The sequence below is a fragment of the Lissotriton vulgaris genome, chromosome 3_1, assembly GCF_964263255.1.
Source record: "Lissotriton vulgaris chromosome 3_1, aLisVul1.2, whole genome shotgun sequence".
Lineage (NCBI taxonomy): Eukaryota > Metazoa > Chordata > Amphibia > Caudata > Salamandridae > Lissotriton > Lissotriton vulgaris.
In genome coordinates, this window is record NC_141689.1 from 240,008,830 (window position 1) to 240,021,754 (window position 12,925).

At 45.9% G+C, this 12,925-nt stretch overlaps 1 protein-coding gene across 1 annotated transcript in view; it reads right to left on the bottom strand.

The window, feature by feature from the left end:
• Window positions 1-8,002: 8,002 nt before the first annotated feature.
• IER3IP1 (immediate early response 3 interacting protein 1) overlaps window positions 8,003-12,925 on the bottom strand; it is a 28,873-nt gene continuing 23,950 nt past the window's right edge. The window contains exon 3 of the mRNA XM_086960355.1: window positions 8,003-10,175. Coding sequence (XP_086816481.1) covers window positions 10,120-10,175 — 56 coding nt within the window. The 3' untranslated portion in view covers window positions 8,003-10,119. The remainder of the gene's footprint in view (window positions 10,176-12,925) is intronic.

The following is a 12,925-nucleotide window of genomic DNA, read 5'->3' on the forward strand; positions in this document are numbered from 1 at the left end:
TGGCCAGGTTGACATGGCAGTTCACAGACTGCACACACTGCGGGGGCAGGCCTGAGACACCACTTTAGGGCTACTCACGTGGGTGGCAAATCAGTGCTGCAGGCCCACTAGTAGCATTTGAATCACCAGCCCTGGCACACTCAGTGCACTTTGCTAGGGACTTCTTGGTAATACAAATATGCCAATCATGGATAACCAATTACAATAACAATTTATACAGAGAGCATATGCACTTTAGCACTGAACAGCAGTGGTAAAGTGCCCAGAGTCCTATTGCCAACACCCACAGGTCAGGTAAAATAAAGGAGGAAGAAGCTAAAAGTTTGGGGATAACCCTGCAAATAGAGCCATTTCCAACAAGATGATTCAAGAGAAGGTGAAAGGATTCTTTGAGAAGGATGGGGGTCACCTGTCGCCCGTGGGGATGGATCTTTTCCTGTTAGACCTACGCGGCACCATAGGGGGTGCTGGAGCCAAATGCTAAGAGGCTCATGGGAGGTTACTGGAAAACCGTGTCAGCGCCCCGTTAGTCCTTCGGGCAGTTGGGGGCCTGAACAACTGAGGGTTTGCTATGCTAGGCTCCGCCCTGAAAGCGGCGAGAGTAAGAAGGGACCATGTGTCAATGATCCATGAAGAGGATCACCAGAAGTGGCAGCACAGATTGGGTTCTGCTTGGCTCATCAGGCGGGCCCGAAGGTTGCCTGCCCTTGGATCGCCCGTAAGATATTATAAATCTCCAGTTTAGGTGGACAGCAATTCCTTTATAGAGCACCCTCCACCAATAGCGCCACCAAGCAAGATGCTCTCACCAAACGGCACAGACCTACCAAATGAGGTGATCCACTCAAACTCAACATGTCGAAGCCCAGGTGCAAACAACTGGAAAGAAGATAGCGCACCAGTAGGAACCACACCGACTGAGTCACCTTCAAATCAGCCCTCAACGACTACCACCACCAGTTCAAAGTCGCAAAAAAGGAGGACCTGACCCACAGGATCAAGTCCAGGACTAACCAAACCAAGGAACTCTTCACCATCAACAGACAGTTCACCTGCCAATCAGCCACCAAAAACTCGAACCCCTCCTTACAACGAATTGCAACACCTTTGCCAACCAATTCCACAACAAGGTAGCAACATTCTATAAATACCTCGATCCTCAACCCTCCCAAATCCTATCAACCGCCACTGCTGCCCACCAACTCACAGTATTGGAACACGGGACGCTGAACACAACCACGCTTATGAACTTCATCCTCTCGGGAAACAGTCTTAACCAGAGCCTAAACTACACATGGCTAACCAACGCAAGCCCGACCGCACACGGATAAACCACGCATTTGCCTTTATCACACATATGCGGGACGTTAGTGGTACTTAGCACTCTAGACTGAGCGAATGGGCGGGGGCGAGAGGTGAGAAGTGTTTCAGACTTGGAGGGACTTCTTGCCCAAACGAGGAACGGCTTTGCAAGTACGTTTTCTGGGAGCATTGAGGTCCGGGTAGGTTTTAGGGCTCAGGGTACCTTATAGGGTGGGAAAGCCGGTTTTAGGGCTGATGGCAGGGAGCTGGGTAGTTTACACGGCCGTGTTTTAGAGCTTCAGCTGGAGGGGGAGAGTCAGGAGACTTTTTAGGGATGAGGGGGGTGGTTTTAGGGCTCCGAGCAGGGGATTGGGGTGTACTTTAGGGATGGGGTCCAGGTTTTATGGACCAGGGGTTGGGGTCCTTTTCAAGACTGGGGTGTTTTTAGGGCTGGGTTGGGGTTTGTTATTAGGGCTGCGGGCTACTTTTAGGACTCAGGGTGGGGGGCTGGGGTTTTCTTCGGATTGGGTTCGTACTTCGGCCAGGGGGCTGGGTTTTAGGGCTCAGGGTGGGGGCTAGGGTGTAACAACCATGCATATGCATTTAACAATTATGCCATTACAACTAAATTTGTTGTAAAGGCATGCATGGTTAAGACTCAGTCAATGCTAAGAATGCATTGTTCAGGCATGCGTGGTTGGGAATTGTGTGGTTCCGACATACACCCATCCACTTGGGAGCACCCAAAGACATTTCACCACCAGCCTTTCAACCTCTGAAGAGACTAGATCAGCCACCAGCTCACCGCCATCCTCAACACCTCCCTAATCTCAACCCGACGCCTGGAAACTAGCATAGGTGAGACCTCACCCCGCCTTACCCCAACAAAAAAAAATAATCGGCAGACCCCAGCGAGCTTCAGAACTATTGTCCCATCTCTTCTCCCGTGCCCCACCAAAGTCCTGGAAAAGGCCATCAACACCTCCAACTCACCAAACACCTGGAGAGGAACAACCTACTGGACCCCTACCAATTAGGCTTATGAGCCAAGCACAGCACCGAGACAGCCTTAATTGCTGCAACAGACAAAATCTGCACCCTACTCGATAGAGGAGAATCAGCCGTCCTGGTCCTGCTTTACCTCTCCGAAGCCTACAACAATGATTCCCACCACACTCATCGACCTACTATCGATTTGAATAACATTGCACTAAGATTGGAATCACATTGCACTAAGATGGATGGCATTCTTTTTCATGGGATGCACCCAGAGTCCGTCTACCTCCCTTCACCTCACAACCCAAGCACACCATCTGCGGTGTACCCCCAGGCTCATTCCTCAGTTCTACCCTGCAACATCTACATGACACTACTCGCAGACCTCGACAGTTCCCACAATATTATCTCCTACACCAATAATACCCAGCTCATCCTCTCGCTATCAGTGGATCCCACCTTGACGAAGACCAACTTCCACAACTGTATGAAGAATGTCTCAGCCTGGATGAAGCACAACTGCCTACAGCGCAACACAGACAAAACTGAAGTTCTGATCTTTGGCAGACACACCGCCCTCTGGAATGTCTCCTAGTGCAGCAGAACTCAAACCCACCCCTTCAAACCCTCCCCCTCGCCGAAAACCACGCCAGCAACCTCTGCATCATCCTGGACAGAGAACTCTCCATGAAACATCAGGTCAACGTCGTCTCCTCAGCCTGCTACCTCATACATGCTTCGCAAAGTTTTCAAGATGCTGCCTATCAGGAAAGCAGTGACGCAGGCCTTCATCACCAGCTTGCTGGACTATGGTACCGCCCCAGATTCATGCAGAAACTCCAGAATGCAGCTGCCAGACTGATCCTCAAACTGCCCAAGAGGAACCACATCACCTAACACCTTAGGGACCTCCACTGGCTCCCCATCCAGAAGAGATGCCAATTCAAACTTCAGACTCACACCTACAAAGCCCTCCACGACCAAGGACCTGCCTACGTGAATCCCGCCGGAGGAGCTGAAACTCGACATTTTAAAATTGTACACTTTGGTCATTTATTGCTTTTAACTTGTTTACCTACCCTGAGCTCCTGCTATAACTCTGACTACCGCTTTCACTTACAGCGGATTCTAGCGCTGCTTTGCAAAGTTGTTTTCGACGGCGCCATCGCCAGTCGCGAGGCCACGCCCACCGGACAGGCCACGCCCACCCCGCCTGCCTATTAAAGCACTGAATATTAGCGCGACCACTAGAATACACTACCTCTGAGGCGGAAGCCGGAGGAGCTGAAACTCGACATTTTAAAATTGTACACTTTGGTCATTTATTGCTTTTAACTTGTTTACCTACCCTGAGCTCCTGCTATAACTCTGACTACCGCTTTCACTTACAGCGGATTCTAGCGCTGCTTTGCAAAGTTGTTTTCGACGGCGCCATCGCCAGTCGCGAGGCCACGCCCACCGGACAGGCCACGCCCACCCCGCCTGCCTACAAATGTGCCTACCACGCAAGCGCAGCGGGAGCGCCGTTTGCGCGCCTAAGGCAAGCCCGTCTGCGCCCATCCGCGCCAGGAGCCAGGCAAGAGGCCTGAGGTAAGAACTACCTATTCAGGGGATGCTCTTCGCTATCTCAACAGGCCCGTCCCATCTCCACGCTCCCAAATACTAATGGGAGACTCCTGCCTCAATCACTGTCCACATTGCTCTTTTAAATACACCCCCTCTATCACCAACGTCCCTACCCAGACGACTATAAACATGGCAATGATTAATTGCAGATCACTACCCAAACACGCCCTTGAAATAAATATGCTTATTGAAGACCTTAGTCTTGATATAATGTTTCTTACAGAAACATGGCTGGCACCCAACTCAGACGCCGACATAGTCCTAGCACTTCCCCCAGGATTCAGTATCCAACATCTTGACCGGCCCAAAGGTAGAGGTGGTGGCATTGCTGTCATCTCCAAGGACTCAATACCTTGCCGTTTCCTTGATAGTCCTCTGGTAGACTGTGAAAACGTCCAATTCACCTTGCAGATCTCCCCTTGTTCCTCTCTTTCCGGACTCCTTATTTACCGCCCCCCCCGGTTCTATGGGAAAATTCCTTAACTCCCTCCTAGAATGCTCCTTGGCCAGATCTAGCACTCGGACCAACTTCCTCATTCTAGGGGACTTTAATGTCCATTTTGAAGACAGCAAAGACAATACGGCCTCAGACCTGATCCAAGACTTGGCTACTCACCAATTGCACTTACAGAATTCCCTCCCTACTCATAATCGGGGGCATTTGCTCGACCCCATATTCTGTAATTTCCAGGACCTTGTGACCAGGCCCCCCACTCCTGTGCCATGGTCCGACCACCTTCTTATTCCTTTCAGTTGGCACACCTACTCCAAACCGCCGCAAACTCAAGCCCCCGGCAGACCATCCAGACCCTGGGCGAAACTAGACTTTGCTATATGGAAACAAGCCCTCGAGGATACAGTCCCCACCCTTAGCTCAACCATCGACCTCGCAGACAGGGAATTTTCATCCTGGATTACTAACTCTTTAGACCTAGCCCTCCCAAAAAAACCTCATCGTAAACCAAGGACAAAAGCTACCTCTCCATGGTTTACCCAAGAAATACGCCTTCTAAAGAAAGCCTGCAAGAGAGCAGAAAGAGTCTGGAGAAAAGACTTCAATCCTATCAGCAAAAACAACTACAGACTGATGATTCTCAATTATAAAAAAGCTCTGAAAAACGCACAAATCTCCTTTTACAGCGAGAAAATCAGCCAAGCAGCAAACTCGTCGAGGGAGACGTTTCTCACTTTGAAAAAGCTTCTAAAACCCCCCACTCCCCCAGCTGCGCGAGACCCTACAACAGAACACTGTAATGAGTTAGCCAACTTCTTTGACTCTAAAATTCAAACTATACTCAAACAACTTCCGCCTCTCTCCCCCTTAGACCCCTCCCCCCTTCCCACCTCCCAACATCAGAGCAATGGTGTTGAGCTAAGCAAATTCCAACCCATCAATGCGGAAACTCTTGGTTCTATACTACAAGCCCTCAAAAGCGGATCGCCCCATGACCCAGCCCCGATGAGACATCTTAAACAGGTGGCCCCGAGTATCCTACCTCTTATAACCAACTTACTAAATACCTCTTTCGAATCTGGAACAGTGCCCACAAGCTGGAAAAAAGCGGTGGTGAAGGCACTCATAAAAAAACCTAACCTTGACCCGGATAACCTGGCCAACTTCAGACCTATATCTCTCCTCCCAGGTATCAGTAAACTGGCGGAAAAACACATAAACTCCCAGCTTTCACATTATCTGGAGTCCAATGAGCTGCTAAAAACCTCTCAAACGGGCTTCCGCCCGGGCCAAGGGACAGAAACGGCAAAGGTGGCGGTAGTCGAAGAAACCAGGAAAGTCATCGATGCAGGAGGATCAGTGGCAGTGATCCTCCTGGACCTCAGCGCAGCATTCGACACCGTCAACCATAGCATCCTTGCCCAACGCCTAGGAAACCTCGCCATCTCCGGGATGGCCCTCAAATGGCTAAAATCCTTCCTCCACAACCGCTCCTTTCAGGTGGCAGATGGAGACTGCATCTCTAAGGAAACCCCGATACGTTGCGGAGTGCCCCAGGGCTCCTCTTTGAGCCCGACACTCTTCAACGTATATATGGCACCTCTGGAACAAATCGTCGTCCCCTACGGCATCAAACTCCTGACCTACGCGGACGACACACAGCTGGTCGTTTCTCTGAGCCAGTCAGAACCCCCCTCCATCGATCTGTATTCCTGCCTGGAGAATATAGTCAGCTGGATGAGCAACTCCCATTTAAAGCTCAATGGGGAAAAAACGGAGCTAATGGTACTAGGCAACCAGTCCCTTTTTCGCCCGGAGTCTCTATGGCCGCCCAGTATGGGCCCACCACCAATCCCCAAAACTGATATCAAAAGCTTGGGGATTTGGCTGGATGACAAACTTACTCTCAACACCCAGGCCAAAAAAACTGCAGGAACTTGCTTTGGCTTGCTCCGCTCCATCCGCAAAATTCTTCCACTCTTACCATTCCAGTCAAGAAAATCGGTCATCCAGGGCCTCATATTGTCCAGATTGGACTACGGCAATGCCTTATATCTTGGATCCCCAAAGAAAGTCATCTCTAAGCTTCAGGTGGTGCAAAATGCGGCCGCCAGAATTCTCACTGGTACCAAAAAACGCTGCTCTGCCAAACCTGCACTCAAAGAACTGCATTGGCTCCCGGTGGAACAAAGGGTGCATTTCAAGGCCATGTGCCTAACCCACAAAATCCTGCACGGAAAAGCCCCCCCGGTTCTGAAAAATCTCGTAACTCCCCACACGACAACCAGAACCCTACGCTCTACCAATGCCCACCTGACCAAAATACCCAAGATCAAAAAATCACGTTTCGGAGGTCGACAATTCTCATTTCAGGCATCCAAGATGTGGAATACTCTTCCACCGGACCTCCGGGCCCAACCTAATCTCCTAACATTCCGCAAATCCCTGAAGACATGGCTGTTCCCTTGATCCCTTGTTTTGCCTCCGGCCCCTCCCTTGGAGATCTTAGTGGATTCTGTCAGCGCTGGGACGCTCTCGGGCAGCCATGCGCTCTATAAATCTCCAAAATAAAAATAAATAAATAAATTTCCACCGACCTCCCAGGAACTTCCGCTCAACTCTCCTCGCACAGATACCTCGCATCCGCTGCTGCCACTCGGGAAGATGCTCTTTCTCCCACCTCGCTGCCACAGCCTGGAATACCCTCACCGTCCACACCCTCGCGGAACCACTTCAGGAAGTGACTCAAGACCTGGCTCTTTGACTAAGACCTTCTGCACAGCGCCTGGATATTCTCTCAGGTGGTAAGTTGAAATATACAAGTAAAACTTGATTGACACTCCGAATCTGCTCACCTCAAAGGTCTATTTTACTAGCAACGTTTTTAAGCATAGAATTAGCACAGTGACAAATGTTGAGCTACAAAAGGACAAAGTATTTTGCCATTTTTACAGAAAAATCTTTAAACGTATGATTAGCACAGTGCCATCCATGCTAAACTTAAAATGCAAAAGTTTTTTTACCACTCGAAGCACAGGATTACATTTTGGGTCGGAAAAGTACCATCCAAGCCTACTTGAAATGAATAAAAGCAACCCCCAACATGTTTCACAATCTTTTTTGCATAATTTCTGCAGCACTCCAAGCCTGAAAATTTATTTTTAACTTGTACTGGTTGCTCCCTTGTGACTAGACAAAGCTAAACTTCTCTGAAGAGCTATAATGATAGCTCAGCGAGGATGGCTTTTTGCTAATCCTATGCTTAAAAACGTTGCTAGAAAAACAGACATTTGAGGCGAGCAGATTCACTGTCGTTAGTGCAGATATAAGACCACAATCTAATGAAGAAAAAAAACTTGGTCAAATGTTCTTGACCAATTGCTCAAAAAACATACATGCAGGGCCGAAGTTTGATCCAACTTTATATATTTTTCTCTGTTCATACCAGGTCAGAACGACAGGGGACTCTTCCTTGTTATTAACGGAATAGTGGATACATATTATTCACATATTTTCAGGTCTACATCATCCTCACATAACACTGCTCAAGATATGTGACTTAAGTGAAATCAGTTTTGTGAAATATATTTTTTCGTTTTCCAGATCAAGCAACACCACCATATGTGAAATACAAATGTACCTTTATTTACATACCTGACGTGTAAAAACAAAAGAATGTATGGTACACTTTCCATCTCATCCCACCTATAAGCGGAAATACTCAATAGAAATTACCAATAAAATATGTGGACCTGTAATCGTGAAACAATGTTGTTTGGTTAGGGAGAATGGACAAGGACCAAATGCAGCTACAGAAATGGCAGGCAGTCGGCAAATTGCTAAATTATTAAATTAACATACTTGGATTTTAGTGAATCCCACACCAAATTCAGACCATGACTGGCCTACACATGCCTTTTAGCATGTGGCACCCTGCCCGTTTGATTAAGTATTCTTAATTTCAAAGCAATATTTTAAAAATGCAACGGTTTCCCTATGAAAGTAGAACCTCAAAAGCTAGGTATGGTGTCTTTAAAACCTTCAGGGATGGGACATATTGCAATCTTAGTCTGGTCCCTAATGTGGAATTACATGTCAATTAGTTCACTTACATGAAAAGCTTCGAAAACACTGCTTACATTGAATAATTAAATACTGTAGAACTGAGGAAAATAGCCACATACTTATCTTGCTCACGCAATGTCAAACATTGAACACTGGCAAAACACTGGTACATCATCCATCTGCAGCGGTTTACCTGCCAATCTATGCCTCACCATTTATGCTTTTACTTCTATATGGAAGAGTATTCAGAAAAAGTAGCAGGGTTTTCACTTATTCCTGAAAGAAGTTTACATTTTCAGAAATCAACTAGCGCAGTATTATCAATTAATCAAAAGTATGTGAGATGTAATAAAACTGGTGCCCTGCATTTACAGAAGTAATCAAACCCTGACCACACAATTATAGTTACTTCACAAATGTGTATTATCTGAAAGAAAAATCTAGGGGCAGTATTTTCTTGATTTATTTAGGACTGCTACTACGGAATGAATGTACATTTTACCAGTTATGAACCCATATCATTTTAAAAAACACTATACAGATGCCTTTCTAATGTGGACATACGCCGATGGCATAATTTCACAAATGTTCCAATTTCTTTTAAACTGTATCCTATAAGCAGCTCCGAGTACTACATGCAAAACGGTATTGCACATTTCCTTAAGTAGAAATATTAATCACACAAATTTGACAGAGCTAATGAACATAAAAAGAGATATATCTGAGAAACTATACATAATGTGAACCAGAGGCTGCACAGACTGCTAATATGAGCAAAATACCCAAATACTTTGCAGAAAGGTCAGACAGTCAAAATTCCATAAATACCCAGAGACACATTGGTTACAAGGTTACCAGAAAAGCAACTGTGGCATAAAAGAATCAACATGGAGTTCTAAAACTGCTCCCAGTTGAACCTAAATGGGGTATCAGAAAGGATTTTTTAAAACAAACTGTAAATGTAAAACCAGTTTCAAGTGCCAAATTAGGATGCTGTGCTTTCACACCTTAAAATGCCCTCAAGTATGGGCCACCTTCTTTCAGTTATCAGGATGTCATTTTTCTGCTGAGTACCAGACCACTTTAAAAAAAAGCGCCAGGATATTTTGTATAAATAATGGTTATATAGACGGCAATAGTTGTCTCTCCTACTTAGTAATTTCAGTAAGGAGGAGTATCTTCTGATCGAAAAATATGACAATTTTTAGGTTTGTGATGAAGGCCAATGGTGCCAATGATAAAGTCACATAAAACCTTCGGAGTGAAACAAATATTTCTGAGCCTGAACTATTACAATACAAACATACGCCCTTTGATTTTTTTTTCCTCCAAAATGTGAAGTAGAATATATTACATAACCGACTCAACAGTGCGTTACCCCATTTTTGGGATATACAATATGTGCCACTGGCAAAGGAGGAAGTGTTGTGCTTTTTTCAAAGCTAGTGTTTTGTCCTCGATTTGCTCTGCCCAGGATACTTCTGCGTTGACTCTAAACTCCGCTGCACTCATCTTTTTACTTTTAATATGAAAGCCTATGGACAGAAAAGGTCTATCATCATCTCTTCTTCAGTTGCATCTGCAGATCAAGCCTCGCCATGTCCAGATAACACGTACAGTAATGCTTCTTGATGGTCGCTCTCCGGTTTCGATTGCCACCGAGGTTTTCTGTCCCATTACCCAAACAGCAGGAGCAGTACAATTGTGACAGAGTTCACTGCTATTAGGGGCACTGCAATAAAAAAAATAGTAAAGATGTAAAATGTTTTCAATTACTGTTAAACACCCGATTTACCTGTTAGTAAGCGGCAAAATGAACTTCCAAATGGACATGATGCACAGTTAGAAATCCAACAATCTTGAAGTGCTTATTTTCTCTGGAAGGACTAGAAATGTGGAAACGGAGGTCATTCAGACAAACACTCTTCAAGGAGACATACAACCATTGTGTGGCTGTTTTGTCATACTTAACTAGAATGTAAGTTTATTTCATAGTGACTCGTGAGTGGAACCTGATTCACGAAAAGATCAGAATTCTCCACTGCCAAGCTTTTCAATTGTTCGATTCATCCAGAAGTCTTAAACAGGCCGACCACATATAGTCTACATAGTCCATGTGGACTTGGACTGCTTAACTTAAGAAACCCATCACTCGTTCCAAATACTTACAAATCTTGGGCTTGGCATATGCTGTAGGAGGCACCCACTACAGTGAACAGTCCTGTAAGGAGATCACCTACCTTTCAGCACCGTTATGAGCCTTCTGATGGTCAGGCAAGTGGTTTTATGTAGTTTATTTATACAGTGCACTTGCACATTGGAGCCTGCTGCGAGCTGCCGGTGGCTGTATCCCTAAGAGTACCAGTGTTTCTGGATCTGAAACTACTTGGTCTGGAACCCTATATCAGGTTTTACAGTATGTATCCACATCTGGCTAAAACCATGCGTGGAGATGGCAGAAGTACAGCCTGACACCCACCCTCACCCGACAGCAGCACTGTGGGAGCAGGAAATGCGCCCCCGCCCCGCCCCCCACACTCTCCCAGAGACCCTAGCCTGCTCAGACGTTTTTCTAGGCTAACTCCCCAACTGCACTGTCAAATGGCCTCCAGCTCGGGTAAAGTGCTAAATATCTGCGTTAACCTCAATGGAATAAAGAAAATCCTATGTTAAAGTTCCTGGTCATTCTGGTCCAGGCAGATTACAAATATTAGGTCGAGCCTGGGCAGCGCGTGTGCTGCTCTGCGAGGCATGCTGTATACAGGTATGGACTTGAAGTTATGGCCATATTTTTCATTGGCTTCTGTCATTGTCCTTTGTAAACTGTGGCTTTTCCTTGATCAATAGGCTTAGTAGTCCTCCTTAGTACCAGTGTCTCATTTTGTAAACTCCCATGAGGACACCCGATGTTACATGTGTTTTTACTCGGTAGTCTTTAATTACAGCCTCCGAGCACTATTTTGGTAAATGTTTTTCATCTGCCAGTTGTTGCAGGAGGGACACGCTCTACCGCCACACTTTTTTTTATAGCCAGCACACCAAGCTGATAAGGTGGACACCACGCCTTTGGTTTAGTTGCGGCACCAAGCGCAGCCGCATTTTTTTTCAATTCCTTCGCTTTTTTTGTTCACAAGCGCCCCATGCCGTGCTTTTACGTTAATGGCGACCGCAACCCTTTCTTTAGGCAAACCACATCTAAAAAAAAATGTGCGCGGTCACTATTAAAGTGAAACCGCAACATGTGGCGCTTTTACAAAAAAAGCATTTGTATGTCAACTTGACAAACAGATGCTTTTTTTGTAAAAGCACCCCATGCCGCGCTTTCACTAGAATGGCTCAGAAAAGGGGGTGGTGATTAACAGAGTGTCTGAATTAAGCAGACCACTCTTACCCAGTCCAAAGATCAGGGCTTGATCCATCACCGTTTCTTAGCTCACTGCACCATTTAGAATGGCGGCAGCGCCCCTTTCTTTAGACGCGCGGTCAAAAGAATGGGACGCGGATGCCATTAAAGTGAAAGTGCAGCATAGGGCGTTCACATAAAAAATCTGTTGCAAAGCCAACAGCTCAAACACTCGTAAATGCGAGACCTACTGCATTGCGATGGTTGGCAACCGTCACTTTTAGATAATGAAATAAATTACAAAGACTGAGGTCATTCGTAAATTCAAATGATCTTGAGCATTTATTATCTTCTCTTTTACTTATTTTTTAGAACCAATTCATTTCATTTGTAAAGCATGTCATTACATGAGACACACCACCTTCATAAACAATTACATTTACTAAAACAGTTTAACCCCTTCCGTGCGGGGCGTATTTTCCGCCTGTGCTGACTCCGCCTTGCGCGGGCGGAGTCATGACGGAACGGTTCCGTCATCAGCACAGCTCAGCCGATGCTGATGACGGAACCGTTCTGTCATCAGCATGGAAGGGGTTAAGCAAAAAATAAATACATACAACATAAATGGAATTACATTCAGGTTAATGTTAGATGCAACAACCATATGGACAATTGAATCATACAACTTTTCTTTTAAACTGCTTAGGCATTCAAGAGAATACTCAGACGGGGAAGCACAAGAAACTACTCGCAAGACAAATGGATAAAATAAAAACTCCTGAATTGATTTTGCTTATTGGTCAGAGACACAGATGCTTGGCACCACTTCAACGGGCGGACCTATTCGTTCACAGAAACACGCCATGTTTAAGATACATAATTACACGAGCCCACTCGGGAAGTTAAACAGAAGAAAAAAAAAAGAGTCTGGGTATAATTAACAAACAGCACAACATCGGCGGGGTAATTCTAATAGATACTTCACGTCCCATGTTGACAAGGATTCAAAAACCTTTAAGTGCATTGAGAAACAGGACGTTTGCAGATTACATCCAGTCCTAAGGCCCTGAGGAGAACCCCAAAACTAGGATGGGGCTCGAAACGTCTCGCCGTTCACTTCTACTGGGTCAACTCAATTA